This window comes from Paralichthys olivaceus, chromosome 8 (genome assembly GCF_024713975.1).
Source record: "Paralichthys olivaceus isolate ysfri-2021 chromosome 8, ASM2471397v2, whole genome shotgun sequence".
Classification (NCBI taxonomy): Eukaryota; Metazoa; Chordata; class Actinopteri; order Pleuronectiformes; family Paralichthyidae; genus Paralichthys; species Paralichthys olivaceus.
Window position 1 is genome coordinate 23,107,919 of NC_091100.1, and position 21,148 is coordinate 23,129,066.

At 39.2% G+C, this 21,148-nt stretch overlaps 2 protein-coding genes across 5 annotated transcripts in view; both read left to right on the plus strand.

Moving 5' to 3' along the window:
- Positions 1-364: 364 nt before the first annotated feature.
- LOC109627486 (myeloid-associated differentiation marker-like) lies at positions 365-1,973 on the plus strand. Its single transcript, XM_020084016.2, has one exon. The coding sequence runs from the start codon at positions 619-621 to the stop codon at positions 1,531-1,533; it is 915 nt and encodes a 304-aa protein (XP_019939575.1). The 5' UTR covers positions 365-618; the 3' UTR covers positions 1,534-1,973.
- Positions 1,974-2,994: 1,021 nt separating this feature from the next.
- Positions 2,995-21,148, plus strand: part of LOC109627589 (testis-expressed protein 2-like) — a 31,014-nt gene continuing 12,860 nt past the window's right edge. For 3 of the 4 annotated variants that reach the window (XR_011243772.1, XM_020084210.2, XM_020084212.2), the window contains exons 1-3: positions 2,995-3,186; positions 3,768-3,858; positions 18,798-20,382. Coding sequence is in view for 3 of the 4 variants with exons in the window: in XM_020084210.2 (XP_019939769.2) it covers positions 18,823-20,382 (1,560 nt within the window). In the remaining variant the exon portion in view is untranslated. The remainder of the gene's footprint in view (positions 3,187-3,767; positions 3,859-18,797; positions 20,383-21,148) is intronic. The other variant, XM_020084211.2, reaches the window with a different exon arrangement.

Below are 21,148 nucleotides of genomic sequence, written 5' to 3' on the forward strand. Positions count from 1 at the left end.
AACAAATCCACTTATCATATCCTACACGGATGCACCTTGTAAAGAACTAACAATATTTTATATATTTTATGCCCTCAGCAGTGACGTCAAGTCAATCAAGAGGAGGCCTGTACTGTATGGGGTGGCACCAACTCTTCTTCCATTAGGATCCCTTAGGATTCAGAGTTAGCAGAAGTTGTTGCAGTTTATTACCTCAGAGAAAAAGGAACAACATTTCATGAGAATCAGGAGTGAGAGGAAGATAGCTTTGTTTGCATTTGTTTTTTAATGTGGTAATTTGCACCTACCTCCAGTGAGACTGAAAGCACTGCAACCTCAAACAGGAAGTAGGCGAGGCATGTTTTGACAGCAGCAGTGCTCCATAATATATATGTGAAGAGTTTATGTTAAAGTTGTACTTTGCTGGCGGAAAAGGATGGAGCACTGGTGAACAGAATAGAGAAGAAAGGGTTTTTTTCTTTTGAAGATTTGTCTGAGCTGGTTGTTTCCGTGGACTCTACTGGACTATTCTTCAGAACTTTTTAAACCACAAGAATCAAAAAACATCCATCAGAGTTGAGACAGATATTATTCGACAAATCCTCACCTCTTAGGTACTGCAGGTTCAACTCTGTTACAATGCCGCTGATCATGCCGGACACCAAAGACTTAACCAGTCCCCTTTTTTTGGTACGGACATGGGAAGTCTTATCCAGCTGTGCCACCTTCAGTCTCGTGTCCTCGCTGGAATATAATGAATTAAACAAAAATACATCTCAAGGCAAAGAATTCATTCCATTCAACACCTTCTGCATGTTTACCTGGTGCTTTTTCTTCATCCTCACTCTCCTCATTCACATCGTCAGCGCCCTCCAGTTTCACAGACTCATCCCAGTTTCCTGGAAGAACCTGATTGTGACTGTGGCTGTGTTAGGCGCACTGATGTCCCTCGGCGCCTGTATTTTTTTATCAAGTATCATTGTGGATTACAAAATGGTGTCACCCCTCTCTGTGGCAGCTGTGGTGTGTTCCTCTCTCACCTTCCTGGCCTACTTTTCAGAGTCCTACATTCTTTGCACCCAAGCCAAAGAACAAAGAGGCTACATGGGTAGCATGCCTGGTATCCTCAAGATATTCCAGCTGTGGGGAGGCTGTCAGATGAGTCCCCTGGTTCATTGGGTGTTAAGTATGCCCCCTACTCTGGTACCACAGTTCCCGTGGGAGCTATGGGTTACCATCATAACATATGCCGTGTGTACACTTACCTGTGCTGTCACATTGATTGTAATATTAGGTGATTGTACTGGGCGATGTCTCCTGCCTTTTGACAAATGTATGACTGGTTTCAGTTTGACTGGGGTGTTGCTCTACATGGTTTCCACAGCAATTTGCTTTACTGAGATCCTGCAGCTGAGGGAACCTGGAAAAAGCATTCCCAACAAAGGCAGCCAGCTGTTTATATTACAAACATTTGTCACCAGTGTTACACTTTTAGCCTACACCTTGGACACTGCCTTCTCCATTAAACTACTGTGTGATAGGGGTCATGCTTGAATTTACTCATCACATTAAATGTACTGGATGTGAAGTAGATTATGTAATTTTTTTTGTGAGGCAATCATGTGTTTGCAAGTATATAAAGTCAAATTTGAATCAATGATTTTGCTCTTAAACATTGTTTGTAAATTATCTCTCATAAATTGATTTCTGTACCTGATCACCGTGATCACAATGTATTGTGGTTTTACTGACGTGAAAGAACTGTATGACATTTATAGATGAGTTAACTTTGACTCACAAGGACGACAACCACTAAACAGATGCACTGACTCATAAGCACACTGCCTCATTTATGGCTGAAATTATGAGGTGTATGAACTTATGTGGTAGCTGAACAGCGATCGTCAATGATAAAGATGAATTAAAAAATTGTGAGCATATGACAAAGAATGTAATGTCTACAAAAATAAATAAAATTGAAGTTAAAAGTTCAATTATTGATCAGAAATATTTGTCATTATGGATCAGATCATACAAGGATTACGAAAAAGGTTTACATTAGCTTCACTCACAGTTTCTTATCATTAACACAAGGTGGCAACACTTACATAAACAGACTTATTTAAATAACAAGATTGGATTTAGCATATAAAGCATAATAAATATTTTCCTACAACAGAGATGAACAAGAATGAATTGTTTTTTAACCAAATATATCATATCAAGCTACATATATTACACAGATGAACTACACATCACATCAATTACCTTCATGTCTAAGAAGATCAGAATACATTTTATTATATTTCATTTTTATTCATGTAAAAGGGCTCATTACCTGTATTAGATTTGAGCTGCTTTAAATTTGTGAATACACACCACACCAATTAACCTACACATTATAAGATTTAATGTCATTTAATTTAATGATATTGATATTGATGATTTCATCAATTTAAAAAAAGGAAAACAGAGAAAGAAAAGGGAAAAAATAATGTATAGGTATATGTGTGTGTGTGTGTGTGTGTGTGTGTCTACATGAATGAATAGAACAAAATACCAATTTAATTTAATGTTAGTAAATATTTCTTGTTTGCAACGCAAGCTTAATTGAAAAAGGGGCTCATTACTTATATTAGTGAATTTGTGAATATGCATCACACCAATGAACCTGCACATTATACGATTTAATTTAATATGATTTAATTTAATATGTTTGGATGTATTTTTTGTTTACAAGGAAAGTTTGTTCTTTGAAAGGGGGTTTTACATTTGAGCTGCTTTGCATGAACCCGACCCAACCCTCTGTACTGTAGAGGTTTCCTGAATAGATAAAGAAAAACGTGCTGTGCGACGCTACGTTCACTTATTTACATGTTACACTGTTTACCCTCTCCACATCTGCCTCATCTGCTCTAGGCATGGTCAGCAGCCGTGCGGAAAAATCGATGGCCTGCATAGACTTGCAGGCCCGCGCAGCCTCTGTGTTGATTGCTCAGGCCTGGGCAGCCTCCAGCCTTGTGTCTTTAAGGAACTGGCTCCAGACCTTGTCAACAGGCTGAGCGCGCACACGAGCCCTCGGGAGCGGGTCGGAACGTGGAAGTGATCGCAGACGTTAACGTGTCGAGGGAAAATAACGTCAAGTCGCTTCGGAAGTTCAGTGTCCGCTCGTCGGGTCCAGACTGGAAGTGAAGTCCTGCTGGCACGGTAAGCTATCCCTGTGTTTCTCCCTGAGGCAGTTCGGTGGAGTCACCTCGTCCAGCTCAGACTTTTTAAAAACTACATTTGCGATTCAATTCGTAGCAAGCGAGTTTTTCTAATGTTTAAATTGTGTGTGTGTGTTAATACGTCGTCATATTTAGGATGATACATGCTAAAAAAAAAGTGTCCGCGTTAACGTCGTTAGCTTGTTATCTCACTGGCATCACAAGACAGGCTGGTTTCACTGGTCGCTGTTTCCATTAAACTTGACAAGTATCGGTTCAGACTGCTAGCATGCCCATTAGCCGATTTAACAACATCCATCTAAGCTGCTGCTGAAATCACTTTTAATTGTTTGGTCTATACAACCACTAAACGCAAACACTACCATTGTGGCTACTTCATCGCCAAGGAGAAAGTACACTCCCTTTATACTGTTGGTCCACATCAGAATCAGTATTCATCATGTTAAAGTATCATCATGTTAAAGTATCATCATGTTAATCATGTTTAAGTACATTTGCATCCTTAGTGATTACTCTCTCTCTCTCTCTCTCTCTCTCTCTCTCTGATGATGTGTTTCTCAGAAGCCTCCTGAGCATCATGGCCATGTGAAACTTGACTCTTTAGAAGCAGATGCGAGTCCCAGGCTGGATTGAATGGCAGTGAGGATCCAAGGTAAGCACTTTGCCAGTACATTTGAACTCATTATTGATCCCTGGGCTACAATGACCTTAGCGAGGGCGAAGTCCAGATAGACAGGGAGGGAAGGGAGAGAGGGAAGGGCAGACATGGCTCAGGAGAATGATGATGAGAAGGGAAAATCCAAATCCAAAAGGCTTTTATCAAATAGAAGGGAAGCTTAATCCTTTTGTATTGGACTGCATATCAAGGTGTTCTCCTAACAAACCCAGAGAGGTATGCGGAAGATAACATGGGGAACAACAGGTTTGGCATCTTTGTCAGTCCCCTGGAGTCATGTAGGTGCATAAATATTATAATTGTGTTGACGGACTAGCTCTCAAGAAACCTGGCCTCCATGTGACTAACTGTCATTTTGATACTCCCGTATACCTCAAGGCCTTGAGCTAATGTAGGGACTTGTTTTTTATTGAAACAGTTTACTAATATAGACTTAGGGTTAAAGACAGAGGATGTTGCACATTGTGAAGCCCTGTGAGACAAATTATGATTTGTGAATATGGGTATAGAAGTAAAATTGGATTGCTTGACTAAGGCTTCCCCCTGAAGTGTGACATATATATACTGTATATATGCTGCTTTACTCCTCACCGTTTCTCCTCAGTTGTGATGCGTCTTCTACTACTTGTGCTGCAAGTTTTGTAAATATTGGATTTGAAGGACACTCTATGTGACAGTTTCAATGCATCTTTCTCTATGTTGTGTTCTGTAAAAAAAGTTTTAATTTTGCCGCATATCAAATGACATGTGCTGATTCCAGTATATCTGTGATAGGATATTATCGGCTGATAAAGTCAGCTGAGTGATGTGTCAGTTGTGCTCCAGCAGCAAGGTGTTTTACAGGTTTCTTTGCAAACAGGACCTCAAGGTATATTTTAAATCAATATAACTGTCATTCTCGGTGCAATATAGCAAAATGGTGTAATTCTCGGTGCAAAACGTTCGAATGAAACAAGCTTTCAGCTCTTTTTACTGTGTTTTCTTTTTCCTTTCAGTTTTCACTTTTGACATGTAGCTGTTGCTCATCCAATACTGGTTGAAGTCCAACTTTCAATATGTGACAGTAGTGTTAAAAGGGACAAGTCTACAGCTGCTGCCCTTAGGGATGCTTATACTGAGTTGATTGTTTTGGGAACAGGCTTTGATATCTTGCAGCCTTAGTCATGTAATGATGATTTATTGAGCACAAAATCTTCTGCAGCGACATTCACCCCCATACCTGCAGGCCAATGCCCAGTCCTACACACACGACCATGGTTTCTGGAGTTGCAAGGCTTCTGAAATTTCATTTGACTGTCTCCCCATTCTTGTCAAATCTACCACCTGATCATTTCAGGTCTTGGTTGTGATGCCACATTAATATGGTCATGACTTATTGTCATGTTTATTTTATAGTAGGTTATCTTTTTTAGTTTGAAATACTTTTGGTGGTGGCTCAATTGACAGGAAATGCTGCTTTGAATTTTAGATTTGCACAAAAATACTTACTTTTTATGACAATGAAAAAACTGTTTAAAAATCATAATTTGTGGCTCTTAAGACAAACAAGCTGAGTATCAAGGATAAAGGACATAATTAGACTGTTCAGCGTTCAGCTTCTGTTTGCTTTTCAGAGCAGCATATAGGTCTGTAATGAATTGAAGATATTCAGAGATACATTAAAGTCCAACACTTAGTCTAAATTGAAAGTTGGTGTATACACCGTCACCATGTAGACTGTAATGTAATTTATATATTAATGTTGCTGTTCAGTAAATTTTCTAGTTTTGTTAGTATTTAACTATTGCAAGGAATCCTTTGCAAGTGTAGTAAACTTGTTTTTGCACATATGAAATGTTTTGTCTCTTGTGGCACATACATGTTTAACATTGTTTTAAACATCAGTTTCCATATTTGGCCTAAATACATCAAAACTAATAATCTTGAATGTGTGTTTGAGGATATGGAATATGGAAGTGGCTACAAAGTAAATGTTGGACTAAGAGTAAATTACATGATGGCACGAAAACCAAAAATGACTCGCCTACTAAGAAGAATAGTCTTTCTACGCAAAGCCTGATATAACATGCCTGCATACACTTGATTGGATGATAAACTTAAATGATCAACACAAAATAAATGGGTGCATTTTGGGAGTCATCAATGATTGTACACGAGACATTTTTCCATATTTACGGAGGTTTGATATTGTTTTTCTACTTGCCAGTTTTGATTAGGTGGACGTAGGTTCGCATGAGCTGAATTTGTCAGAGGAAGAAAAACAACAAAAAATGAGCTGAGAGAAAATGTGTTGTGGCCATGGTGCTGCTCTTTCATGTGTTTTCAGTTCTGATTTCTGCACAATGCCTAATCCTATTGAGGATGAATGTCAGGTTTACTTGATATCTGTCACTGATAAGACACACCAGCAGTGCACTGTGTGTGCTTAGCTGCCATGTTCGAAACGGTGAGTGAGTGAGTGAGTGAGTGAGTGAGGTGTCATTTTGTCTTTGAGAAAAGAAAAGCAATAACAGGATTCTCACACCTGTGAGAGGCAGGAGGAGGTTTAGGTTCTGAGCAGCAGTTGTGGTGAAGGGAGATGTCACACTTCAGCAGCACAGCCAACAGCATATCGAATTGATTTGGAGATGTTCGAGCCTCTATTTACTGCCTATGAAAGTGTGTTTAAAAATAAATGTGTGCTTAGCCCTGTGCTAAATGTTAGCAGTTAATGTGAATGGATTTCACCTTTTGCATCGCTTTAAAAGAAAAATCATTCACTGTTCATCTTTCACTTTTAGACAAGGAACGTGTGCAACTAATTCTCTGCGTAGGATTGCCTGACACCCCTGTTGACTGTACACCTGTTCATGGCATTGACTCATTTTGTGGCTTTCCAAGTTCTCAACAGGTCGAATCTATTGTTATGCAACCAGAATGTTCCAGACCAGACCAGCTGAGATGCAGTCATGGTTACATATATTTATCTTGTGTTGTCTTTTGTGTGCTCCCATGAAGAGTCGATCCTCATCCACAATATTTAATTTTGCATAGTTTAAAAAGAAAATATATATATGCTTGAAGCCCCTCCTGATGTATATTTTTAATCGTGTAAAAATGTTACAAATAGTTTGAGAATAGATGATTGTAATTGACGGCCTAATGTCTAAGCACAGTCATACTTTTTTGAAATTGTTGTCTTCACAGTGGCCCATTACAATGCAGTGTAATGAGTCCCTATTTTACTTTTCAAACTTATATTTATTGGTTTTAACAGAAAAACAGAAAAGGACAGTAAGGAGATAAACATGTAGAAATCGAAAAATAGCACCGAAAAACACAATGCATCAATCTCCCCACCCGTCTCCATTACTGGGCGAAAAGTCTGATAATAGGAAATATAATATAAAAATAAGATATTGATACTAGTAGGTAGCAAAAATAGGGACATGTTATGAGCCCCTATTTTACATTTCAATTTCAGTTTAGTCTAGGATTTGGTCTTGATTTAGAAAAAGAAAGCTTGTAGCTATTGCTCAAGAATTGAGCAATATTGTTCCACTGACAGCCATTTTCCCTCCAATCAAGTCCTATAACATAAGGAGCTTTCAGACATTTCTAGTTCAGTCTGTTTTCTGTCATATTCTACTCTTTTTGACATTCTTCAGTTTTCAGGCCCACCTTAGGTGTATTTTGATTAACCCTTCAAATATGAACCCAGGCTTCAGCTTACATGGCGTAGTTAATGCCTTGCTTCAGGGCTCAGGGATCCATTGTTATTCAGCCATCCTGTCAGGCTCTCTCTACTTGCATACTGTTTGATTAAGACAATTCACTTCTCTTGTTGAAATGGTGGAAATAATAGATAGATAAATATCTGTCCATTGACAGTGGCTCACCTTGACATAGTTAGTGGTCTCAAGAACAAAGTGAAAAGGTGCTAAGCCCAGCCTATTGTCACGAGTGTGTGCTTGAGGAGGCAAGTTAGGTTTTATCAGAGCAACGTCCAGAGCTTTGTTGAACATGTGGTCTAGCCAGAATTCCTTCCACGGGTGTGTCTTTGTTCATTTCCTATATACCTTTTTGTAGATCTCTAAAGATAACTGTATTCACTAAGACACTATTAGTGCATAGAGCAGTGAGCATATACACAATCAAGATATGTGTATTTGTTTTACTGAACAATGGTAGAACTGACTATAATACCTCTTTTACACCAACATTGGTGGATATATGCTTTTTTCTGTGAAATGCTGGTAAACCAACTAAAAAAGGAAATAGACTCATTTCCCAGAGAGAGTTTGGCTCTCTGTAATGTGTCCCTGGTGTGTCTGGTTTGACATCACAAAAACTGAAGTGCTCTCTCACTTCAATGTCTTGCCATCCAGAGCCCATTTCCCCATTAAAACCCATGTCTACTGCAGAGTCGTTTGACCCAGTGGTAAATGCCAATTGTATCCATTCCCATTGCAGACAAAAGCCAGACACTAGTGGTTGTTTTGACCTGTGGGAAAGGGGCTTAACAATAATATAATAATAATAAGACAAGTTGAAGACACTGGTTAAAATACAGTATTATAAGTTCACAGGTTCCAGCAAACGTCACAGATTGTAACAGGCAGGTGCTGCTTCCTCACTGCTCCACCTCCTCCAGGCCTGTTTCAGGTGCTGTCTCCATTGTGCACTGACCGTTTACCCCGCCACAGTCATTAAAATCACTTGTTCACAGAGGAGAGAAACGAGGTGGGAACTGGGAAGATGTATAAATATAGCCTGGCTATAAATATTACTTCAGAGTTACTCACTTGAAATGGAGACATTCACAAAGCGGGAGCTCATTCACAAGCAGCTTTCTGCAAGAGAGCACAAATTATGGAAAAGAAACCGAGATATCTGAGCATCAGAGCCTTCATTTTTCTGTTATAAATTTAATCACAGAAGACAAGTGCATCTGTCTTTTAATAGATTAAAGCCACCCCATTCGAAGTTCAAGCACTTATTCACAATGCTCTACAGATTAGTCTGCAATACAGTGATATAACACAGACCGTTTCAGTCTCCCATGAGCTGCTCTCACACTTGATTACAATGAAACCTTTTGTCATTACAGTGTGGCTCAAAAATGCTTTCCCTAATTCCTCTCACTTTGTCCAGCAATTGTAATGAGTACAATACTGCTTTCCAGAGTTATTGTTAAGTTACCATTTGGCTTATTGTTGACCAGGAATGCACAGTTATTGTGAGAATTGAGAATCCTGAGATACTTTGTGGGTCAGAGGAGCTCATTTATTTTCTACAACATTTTACATTTTGACACCTAATGATAATGACAATGAAACCTCTCAGTACTGTAAAATCTAATCCTTTTAACATAACTATTGATCAATGTGCAGCTCTGACTGTAATCTATTATTGATTAAACTTTTATAACCTGGTGAAGCAGCTTCTCATCATGGTTCGATGCCTCATGTGGCTCAGAGGCCCACTGCTGGAAATCTGTTGAGGGCATGAAAAATTAAATTACTCCAGACAGATAAGGATGCCAGGTGGTGAATATCATCACAAAAAGGGAAAATCCACAGCTGCAGTTATAGTGAGAAATAAAATCTGCTCCAGGCTGATTCTGATGTGACTCAGACAATCACACTGCACAAATGTTTCGTTGCCATTGTCTGTTTCCCATTATGTGTAGAAACTAATGAATATAGTATGTTGACATTTGCCAAGGAGTGGTAGCTATTTAGGGAAACAGAAAAACCTTTGTGGAAGGAAAGCAGGAAGTTTATTTCTTGGGTTCGAGCAGATGGGCAGATGGGCGGATGGTTGCCCCAAAGGCCATTCGTGTCACTCCCGTGGCCTGGCAGGCTGCAGCAGTCATATGTTCTCAAGATGTTTTTTTTTTAAATACTTAATTTTGACTGTGACTCTTTCTTGGGAACATATTTTCAAATTTTCTGAAACTTAATCAGTTTTCTCAGAAGTTTAAACCAAGGACTATCAAAGCCTTTTGAAAAGAGCACGGGTGCTACTGGTTAGCCTGTCTTGAAGTCAATAAAAGCAGTGATCTTAACTCTACTTTGTTCTTGTTAAAAGTGGCTTGTTTCTTATAGTAAGGACTTTAAATAGAACAAGCTGTTCCCTAACAGTAAATGAATGGAGTGTAGAATTTACTTCATCCATTTACTTCTCAAAATGAACTCGGGAGAAGGTCAACACAGGAGATTTTCCACTGAAATGCGTTCATAACAAAACAAAATCTCTGCAGGGTTCAGGTGAGGTTTGGTGCAACTGCTGTGATCACTTGTTTTTGTTTATAGCACATCAACACTTACATTATCCCTTATCCCCCAAAGAGCTCTCTTTGCACACTTTTTTTTTCATACTGTGAAATTTTATTCTTTCTGTTTATTTTCATTTTTACGTCTGTCTATGTCATCAACATGCCCACTCACTCTGTGTGATTCCTGCAGAGGATCTGCTGCTGTTTACTCACAAGGGCTCATTTGGACATTCTCAATAGTTTTAAATGGAGGGCTGGCAGGAGAATGTCTATAGAAGTGGACTCTGACATTTGTGCCCTCACATACAACCCCTCTGGAGAATACCAGGAGATTATCCAGTGTTTCTACTAGGAGGCTGGCAAGAGAAATTCTCAAAAGATTATCCAGAGTTTACTGCATGTTAGAAAAAAAGCTTTTGATTACAAGAATATAAACTTAACAACAAAAATGGTAAAAACAGGTCACGTAATGGATAAAGGGTGTGTCTCCTGTGGGAGTCTGTGTTGAGGCTGACACTGAGTGAGTAACCGTAGGAGAGAGGCAGGGTGAGGCTTGATTTATGTCACAGTTTTGATGCCATTTTAGCCAAGCAGTGCATTCGGAAATAATGAGGGCTTGTTGACGAGGTTAATCAGTTGAGTGAGGAGTGCATTATTTAACATGGACAACTTCTGAGTCATTGAGCTGACATGGTTGGTGATGGGCAGAACCTCACAGAGTGTTAAGTGCTTACAGAAACAAAAGGCTCCTTTATGTTCTTGGTGTAAGCAAGCAGTAGTGTATTGTATGGGTTGTGGTTGTGTAAAGCCAGGGTCACAGGGCTATAAAGCCTACTGTTACAGTATCTCTCCCAGTCTTTCTTCTTGTTTACCTCCTCAGATGATTTTACTTCCTAGTCTCAGTGGATGCTGTGTCACATGCTCACCATGAGCCAGAATGTTTCCTGATGACCTTTTGAAAAGAAGTGTTAACTGTGTTTACTGTCACAAATCTGCTTCAGTGCCTCACAAGAAATTGTCTCCTTGGACCCTTGGACTCGGTAAAGGTTTTTAATTAAAAATTGAAAAAATCAAGTAATCAAGAAATTACTTAAATGAATTGTTCACCTATGAAATTATTATTTTTTAATTATTATTAACTTTCTTGATTTTAATTGTTGTTATTTTGAATGACATGATGATTAACTACATAAAGCTGTTTGATAAAGCTATCCATGTGCAGCGGCAGCAACATTTCATTGTGCTTTTTTCTGTCAATACAATGACATATTAAAAGCAGAGTGAACACATCGATAACATCTATAATATTCACTTCTGCTGCAGTAAATAACTTGTAAATGATTAGAAATCTGGGAGATAAAGATTAATACTATTCAGTCTAAGCAAATGGTTCAGTAGTAGAATTTAGTAGCAAGTTTAGTAGGTCAACCTTCTCTGAAGTGATGTGTGGCTTTTATTCTCTATGCATTCAGCTTTGAATAGCAGGTTCATTCTCTACCTTTCTCATGATTACAAGTACAGTGTGTGGATACCATTATTTTAAATTGGTTTATCAGTGAGCTTTTCTGAAAACAATGGACTGTATTATCTGTTAAAGTCCTAGCTAATGTGGGTTGCCTGCAAGAGTTAATTGCCTTTTGCTTAGTTTTTTTTTTTTTTCCCATCCATAACTGCAGCTGATGAGCTCTGATAAAGCACTGTCATGGGACAGAATTTTGTATCTGAAAAGAATTAAGGCTGGATATTTTTACTGACGTCACATTTTTGCAAATTATACACAGCACATTGGTTTATTGGGTTTTATCAGCACAAGTATCATGAGACACATCCACATATTTGTGACTGTAAAATTTTAATTTCAGATAAAAGAAGCAGCATAAAAAGAGCCTTGAGATTGTAACAGCTGTGATAATGAGGCCTGAGTAAGGTGAATACTGGTTTGTATTTTAGCTAAAGAATAAGTGTTACCTCCTGCTGACCTTCCAAAAGCAATAATATGATCATGATCATGATTCTTCAGTTTGCTGTGTTATTCTTATGTCGGTGGCAAAGTGTGCTCCAGTTGGCAGTGGAAGGCTGGGAGACAGTAAATTACCCACAATGATCTCACTGGCTAACTCTGTCTGTGCCTGTTGCACCAGTTTGTCAGCATTCTAGAGAACAGCTTCACGTCTGTTGTTTTTTTTGTCCCAGAGCCTGAAATCTGAAAGGACTCTGTGGAATGCATTTACCAGTGTACCACAGCCTCTTAGTCACACACACACACACACACACACACACACACACACACACACACACACACACACACACACACACACACACACACAAACACAAACAGGTCTCTAATTGCGTTAGCCACATCCAGCACGACCAAATTGCACTACTCAATTGTCTACCCGGTATATATTTCCACTGAAACAGAGACAGAGGGATTGTTGCAGTATAAGAAACTTGAAAATATTTTTCACACCAGATCTGCATCCAGATTCTCGCTCTCTGTTTTGTTGTGATCCAACTTGAAATACAAAATGAGGCTTAAAGTCATCATGATGAGACAGGCTGTTCTCCAGAAATGTGTTCCAAAATTTTAAGCTTTCATTTCCCGTGTGTAAAAAAATTTACTGGAATTTTTTTTTTATTTGCTCTTTGCGCAGCTCTGTGTCTTCAAATTGTCTTTGCCTGTGGTGCTGTTACTGTTTGCTGCTGCAACTGTGATGTTGGATGGGGCATTAATGCCATAAAGTCATTAGAAAAACTGTCAATGTAAGCACAGAGAAAGCCATTACTACTGCAAACAAACAGTGACTTCTTATCCCTTCCTGGGCAACCTGGTTCAGGGATAGTGGTCTGGGATTTCATTATGTGTTCCACCGGGGAAAGTGTGATGCAGTCGTTTTTGTTTTTTTTAATGTATGTCTTTTTTTAAGTAAATTTCTCTTGTAGTTTAATCTCTGCCCCTTGGCATGCATCCCCTTAATGCCACTGATGTCATCTGAATCAGTAGTGCATGACATTTGAGACGCTCTGAGGGGGTTGGCACGTGATGGCGTTTTGGCAGAAAACAATGGGCAGGATGACTTGCAAAAATATCCTTAGCATGCAATCCCTAGGCTGCAAATACAGGAAACAGGCAGTTGAGATACTTTAGACCCACATGCATTTAGATGATGGAGACAAGAACATTTAGAGATTTAATTGTCAATTCATTGTTGTATTTGATTATTTTAACATTTACCCAGTCAAACAAGGAATAAGAAAATATTTTCCATCTCTATGCAGACAAACAATTAGAAAACAAAAATATACATGATCATTGTCTATGCTAGTAATGTAAGGGCAGCTGGTGGTCTTCAGGTGGCATGTCTTTTTCAGTCAAATAACAGCAATTCTCCCAATAGTTCTGTGTGTTGTAATTCAGACTTAATCATAATGTAAGTAAGCTATTAAGAGTTGTTGACGGATATATTTAGTTTTTTACCAGTCCAACTTTTGTAGATATTAGTTTATTAATAATGGATTTTTGTTTCGGGCAAAACATCATATGATAAAGCTTTACATGAAGCACCTTCTTACCTTCAAGATTCCTGAAGAGCCAGAGAGTATTAGTGCCATATTGAAGAAAGAAATATTCAGAAAATTTGAGATTAATGTCGTAACATTACGAGAATTATATTGTAATATTACAAGAATTAAGTTGTAATTTAACAAAGAAAAAGTTTTGATGTTATGAAAATAAAAAATTGCACATAAGCAGCGAGGAGAACGACATTTCTCATCCAACATAAAACCCTGAAAAATTACATGTTGTCTAAAATTCAGACTTTTGTTGTAGTATTACGACTTGCTTTGGCTTTCTGGGAGCTGTCACGTCATTAATCTTCACAGTCATTCACCTGCCTAGTCTCTTTTCTAACCTGTTACAAGGAAGAGTCCAAGTTTCAGTGTGACATGTGACAGGGTATGAGGGTGAGTTTCTTTCCTTCACCCACATTCACATCTCATGTGTGGTTGAGAACAAGCAATTTCTTACATGTGGTGATGGAGGAAGTGGTCCAACTGTGGTACATTGAGTCATGCCATTTAAACAACTATGGTTATTTAAGCAACTTAACGCAAAGTTTATCAGACAGCATTGTGATATTTATTTTAAGAAAATATGAGATGAAAAGATAGAAACCTACAAAAAAAGCTCTTCTACAAAGAATTTGTCACTCTGAACTTTTCATAACAGTCATAACCTTTCCTCAAACAATAGCTACTGAAATGTTAGCTTATCCATTCTTTCATTTTCATTGCACAATACAACACACGTCTATGTAAGAGCTTATATATGTCCGTTTTATATAATATTTTTCTGCAAGTTTATTATTTATGTTTTTACATACTATTGCAGGGCTCTAGACTAACTTTTTACATTGGTTGCATTTGTGCATCTTACCTTTTTATTTATTCTCTTTCAAAGAGCAATGAACTTAATTTTAAAGAATATTACGTCTGACATTTGAAATAGATTAAAACATTCAGATATCCTAAATAAATACAACTTAAATAATATAAACCACACACAACCAAAACAAAAAATTAAATGGATTCTCTCGCTCTGCAAACACAAATTGCTCTTTGATAAATGAGAACATTTTGGCACAGGATATATGACACTGTTCGACATATCCTGCTTCGTTTACCACCTCTGCTCTCTCATCTCTGTTTCACTGTCAGTGTGCGAGTGAGTAGGGGCGGTGCCAGCCTGGGAACTGTGTGTGCAAGTGTAATCTCCACAGAGAAGATGAGACGAGGAAGCAACGCAACTCGATCAAATACAGAGACAAACTAGTTCAATGTTTGGCACAGTGGTGCGACAAAGGAACATTTTCAGTCACACTTACTCTGGAGCCCTGTACTGGGACGAATAATTGAATAAATTTACATGGACACCAATATTCAGATCAGAGCCTGATCAAGCCATGCAAACTGCATTTCTGATGACCTTAACCTGAATGAGGTCATACAATAAGCAATAATCAAATCATAAAATGTATAGCACGGTGTACACCTTAATCACATTATAACTTCCTACTGGAGTTTTGATTGGAGCATTTTGTGACAGTTACCAACTGCTTCATGACACATGCCGTGGGTGTTGGGGTTTTCAAACCGACAGAATGATGTCATACAAAATGGCGTAGTCGATGTAATCATGGCCTCATCTCGCAACTTTGACTACTGTTCAGATTATTGTTTAAAAATGCACAAACAAGACAGTTCATGCTGCAGAGATTCTTCTAATAAGAAATGGGCTTCTGTGTTTGTTCTGAAACTTGTGTTGTTGAGTGGACCACAGATCGGAAAATGATACTGAGAGAACAAGGGTCAGCAGAATAGGTCAGTCTGCTCTCAAAGTGACTCATTATTGCAAGGATCACTGTCTTGAAGCCAAGTGTTCCTACTGATTCAGACCCTGCCTTGAGAGTAAAGGTTGAAACGACAAGCTGCAGTCTACACTGTAGTGTATATGCTATCTTTATTGGTATTGTGGTATCAACACTTTCTACAATAATGATGCTTAATTCATCTTAATTTTCTCTTCTTCTATCACTAATGCAGATATGTTACTAATTAGAAATAAGTGTTTGTGCTTTATTTGCCTGGTTTAGTAACCTAAGTTTTTTTCAGGCAAGAATTCAGGAGAGTGTCCAGAGTTTTATGAGGGTGGCTTTCACATATGAAATGCAGTAGTCAATTCTCAAGTCAGACGTGTTCACAACAACACGGAAAGCACCACACACATTTGATTGATACATGCATTAAAGGGATAGTTCGCCAAACAACTAAAATTCACTGATTATCCACTCACCAGTATGCCGATAGAGGGTGGGTGAAGTGTTTCAGTCCACAAAACACTTTTGGAGTCTCAGGGGTAAACAGTGTTGCAGTCAAATCCAATACAATTGAAGTAAGTGGACCCCTTCTTCAGACATATACAAACAACAGAAAAAACATGCCTCCATATGAACTATCCTTTTAAGTTGAACTGAATGCTGGATGAATCTATATCACTCAAATATATTTTACATGGAATGACAGCTTATTATTGGAACCTGTGTCTTCTCACAACACCAGCATGTCCTTCCACAGTTAATTTGAACACTACAGCCTAACTCAACCATGTATAGCTGCGCAGTTCATTTTGTGTAGACATCTTCCATGTGTGTTGTAGCTTTGTGAGTCTCCTCTCATTACCAGTGTTTGCTGCTTGATACAGCAGAAGAGAGGTGTGAACACATCCCTAATGAGCAAACCATTTGAGGGTTAATGAGGGTGGATTGCTACTGTAATTAGCTTCATCAGCATCAATGGCAGGATGTCCTTCTTCACCGTCGCCTAAGTCTGCTCCGGGGACACAAGAACAAAACAGGGAACAGTGTGTACATATACACTCCTATGGATAGCCAAGTAGATGTTTGCCCAGCGCTATTTGTTTGTTCTATTTCCATCGTATATAATTGGGAAACAGAACAGCTTCCAGACCCTCACACGCAAACATGCAGATACTTCCCCACCTTATCACTAATCCTAACTGCTGTTGGCTGCTAGGTCCTTTTCAGTTTTGCATTTTACAATGAAAACAATTTCCAACTGACGAGCCAGTAGAATGGCGTCATTGTGTTGCTGCTGACCGAAGGCTGGGGACAGAGGTGGCTGGCAGACTGCCTGGCTGGGTTGTGCTCACTTTTGACCCATGTGACAGTGAGTGGACAAGTTGAGTCTGTATATGAGTGAGCCAGTTTGGCCTCATGCCACCCCTGTTGACTGGACAAAGCAAATGCATGCCAGTGCCAAATGTCAACAAGACATTATCATTATTCTATTTTAACATTTGTGCAAAAAGAAGCAATGTTGTATCAGGTTGTTTATTTTACATAACAACTGATGACATATACCAAAAGTTTGAGTGTGAGTGAGTGAGTGAGTGAGTGAGTGAGTCTGCTTTACACCAGGCAGTACATAGCAACCATAGCCATAGATTTATGCACCTAAATTCTGGGATCTGTGAGTCCAAATGCTCACCCGTGATCAACTTTGTAAGTTGCGTTACTTGGGTTGAGCCAATCTTTTTCAGTTTTCGGATAACCCTAGCTACCCTTCTCACTTAAAAGCAGTTTCAGATCCAGAATTTTTTCGAAATCAATTCACAGAGCGAGGCCATTAAAATGAGGTGCACATTAAAGTCATTCCTTGTTAGCTCTATGATTTTGAGCAAAGTCACACATCATTTAATATATTCTGAAAATTGTTCTTTGTTCAAGCAAATGTTGTCCTTCAAAATAGCTTGGAAAAAATCTTAACAAATTGTCATATTTACTGAAAGTGACTCTCATTTAAAAAAGACTATTAACAGGAAATTGGTACTCCACCAGCCAGTCAGATTTCAACTGGGGGCAGTTCCCCCCGGCCTTGTCCTTGGATCCTTTCCTGCTGAAAGGTGAAACTAGCTTTGCTGCATCAAGCTATAAAGCTGTTCGACTAGTGACACAGTCATTAATATGTAGAATAAACTCAGAATGTACTTGTTAATTTGTTGGTTGAGCTTTAGCTTGTACCAGATATCTCTTATCAGCCAGTTTCCCTGGTTGCTGTATTATTTATCCTGTAAAAAACTGGGATCAATTTATTTTACGCTCACAAATGCTATATGCGATATTGTGGCCAGTTGATCATCTTACGGCTTATTGTGTCGCCTAACAATCTGCATCATTATGCAATGTTTCATCATTCCAATCTCAGTTAATGTCTGTTGACTCTGGACATCCACCCTTGAAGCCTGTGTTGCAATATACTGTATATAAATGTTGTTTTTTATCAGCCACCAAATACTAAGAGCAGCAATACTTCTCTGTACATCATTTTGATATTAAAAATTACAGTGAATATATTCACAGCTACTCCTGAACAAACAGCGGCTCTCATTATAAGGTACAATCTAAAAGATTAGTAATTACTAAAAAAGGGGGGAAGTGATTTGATCAATTATTTTCTTACCAAACAGCCACAAAAGTAAACTTATTTAAAATTAGTTTTTTTGTATAACAAAAATATACCTAAACATCTACTTACTAGGTTTCAGAGTTTTCAAGGTTTCAAAATTGTATGGTTCAAAACTGTTGCATGTTGGGTAGTTGCCTGTTGTATAGTTTCAAGTCCCATTTTATCGCTTACAAAAAATATTTTTCTTCTTTTTCAAATTTATCTCAAGACAATGTTTTTTTCCTACAGTCTGAAATGATGCAGTATGTGTGGTATCTTCAACTAATCATGTTTGTCACACAATGAAGAACAAACAGCCTCACTTATTGTTTCTCCCAGTTGTCCATTAATAGCTTTATCTATGACAAATCTATATATATAAAAAATGGCCAATATAATGTCTCTCTATAAATTTATGAGATGACATCTTCAGACTTTCAAAACCCACAGACACTCATCCAAAGATGAACCAGCAAATCTGCACATTGAGATACTAGAACCATATTTGACATTTGGCATTTTTACTTTTTGAGTCACAGATTGATTATCAAAATAGTTGCTAATTAAATTAGTTAATGGACTAATAGTATCAGAATTAATTCAGTGTCACACCTTCTCAATTTTTTTACAGACTGTAACTCAGTGGGAGTACTGCAATGACCAGTCGACATCTTAGCCATGCAGAGAGAGTTAACTCCACAGACAAACAGCCACCTGCTGTGGCCCCCAAGCTCCATGTGCAGCGATCGCTGTCAACGGACAACATCACAATCCACTTCTCAGCTTTTGGGAAGGAGGAGGAGGAGGAGGAAGAAGAGCTGTACACTACATCTGTGTCCACTACCTCAACCGTGCAGGATGCCTCAAATATCGTGACAGCCCTAGAAGCCAGCGAGGAGATGTTTGAAGGGGTGCCAATGGAGTCTGCAGCCGAGGTTGCTATCATTCCTGAAACATCCAGACTTTCTCCCGTGTCGAGACATCACACTGTCAATTCTCCCACACAAACACAGTCAAGGTGTACTGCTGAGCAGAAAGGCTTAGTTTCCAGCTCCTCCCCCACTAAATCTTTGAGCTTTCCTTCAAGTGAAAAACCTTTTCTCAGTTTGGTGAAGTCTCTTTCCTCTGAAGTCCCTGAGACTCGTGACGGAGTCTCTTCTGTTCCTGCTCCATCAGTGAGGCACAGACATCTCATGAAGACTCTCGTCAAGTCTTTATCTTCAGACACAACCCAGGACTCCGCCTCCTCCGCCTCCTCCTCCTCCTCCTCCTCTTCCACACCATACCGTCTTCCAGAATCCCGCCTTAACCTGCAACTTTTTAAGCAATTCACACAGTCCCGGATGCCGTCTGCTACCATGTTGTCAGCTGGTGACTCTAAAACTGCTCCTTCCTCTCCTTTGACTTCAACCGATAACCGCAGCTTCTTCAAAGTCTCAGATGTCGAGGCACGAATTGAAGACACTAAGCGTCGTCTTTCTGAAGTCATGTCAGAACCGCTCCAGCTGCTGAGTAAGATCATGGATGAAAAGAGCAGCAGCTTAGTTAGTGGCAGCATTTACCGGCCAAAGGCCCTCTCTGTCAGTGCCTCAGAACTCTGCAACATTACTTCTGTCAATGGTCACCTGGAGAGTAACAACAATAACTGCATCAAGGAGGAAGAAGTAGGTGACTGGGAGGATGAGAGCTCCAACAGTGGGGCCTCTGGTCCACCTGAAGCCCTGGTTCCCTCCACTGTTGACAGTAAGAGCCCCAACGCACCATCTTTACTTTCCATGTGTTCTATGTCTGCTCTTGCTAAACAGGATGATGATGACTTTTGCATCCTGCACAATGAGGACTTTGACACTTGCACTGACACAGAAGGAGATGGAGGTGATAGAACTAATGATACTGGAACTGGAAGTCAAACCAAAGTGCAAAGTGGTAGTACTGAACCATGCAGTGATGATGAATCTGAAAGTATTGTTCCAGTACCTAGTGTTCCTCACTATACTCTCATCACCCTCACCGTACTGGTCTATGGGTACTTTTTGTTACCTCTGCCCACCTACATTGGAGGAATGCTACTTGGGGTTGGGCTTGGATTTCTTTTAGCCATCGGTGTTGTGTGGCTAACGGGACCAAAACCTTCTGGTGGTTTTAGAAATTCCAGACACCATGGGAAGCTGTGGAATCAGATCAGGTTGGACATTAAGGAACCAGAAATCTATAAGGTCAGTTAATCTTTCCTCCGTTTTTGGTTTATTTCAGATTTTGATTTATCGGGTCCTGCACCAGAAGCCTTTAGCCCCTTAGAAATATTTCTGGTTGATTGCTTCTTTGAATTTCTAAAATGTTGACATTTTAGGGATGAAACACTATAATACTGATGCTGATTATTTTAAACAAAATGTCTTAAGGTAATACACAATGACCCACATAAATAAAGCATATTCAAGTGTTAAAAAACTCCACCACCTAAATTGACTGTATTTATATAGTGGTTTTTCAGTCTTATCAACCACACAAAGCACTTTACAGGAAAGTTGCATTCACTCATACACACACACATACAATGGTTCTATATGCAGCCCTTTTACCGTCACACCACTGCCCATCACAACATTCATACACTTCCACACATAAGGGGCGATTTGGTTATCTCACCCAAGGACACTTTTGGAATGACTGGAGTAGCTGGGAATCATACTACGACCTTCTCGTTGGTGGATGACCAGGTCCTTCTGAGCTAGGTCCCCTAACTCTGATCTGCAGTGGTTAAATCCAATTGATGTTTCCAACAATCCATCCATTATTCCCCCACTTTAATCTTCATGGTCATGGTGGGCTGGAGCCTACCCTGGCTCTCACTTGGGGAGACCAGCCTATCACAGACCTATACATGTAGAGGGGACCTTTTACACTGACTTTTATACTTACACACGTTTACATTTAAGTTCACAGTACTTGGCACTGCATCACCATCCCATCCTGTGAGGT

Coding starts and splice junctions, on each gene's coding strand:
- LOC109627486 (XM_020084016.2), top strand. CDS start 619: ATGCCGCTGATCATGCCGGACACCAAAGACTTAACCAGTCCCCTTTTT.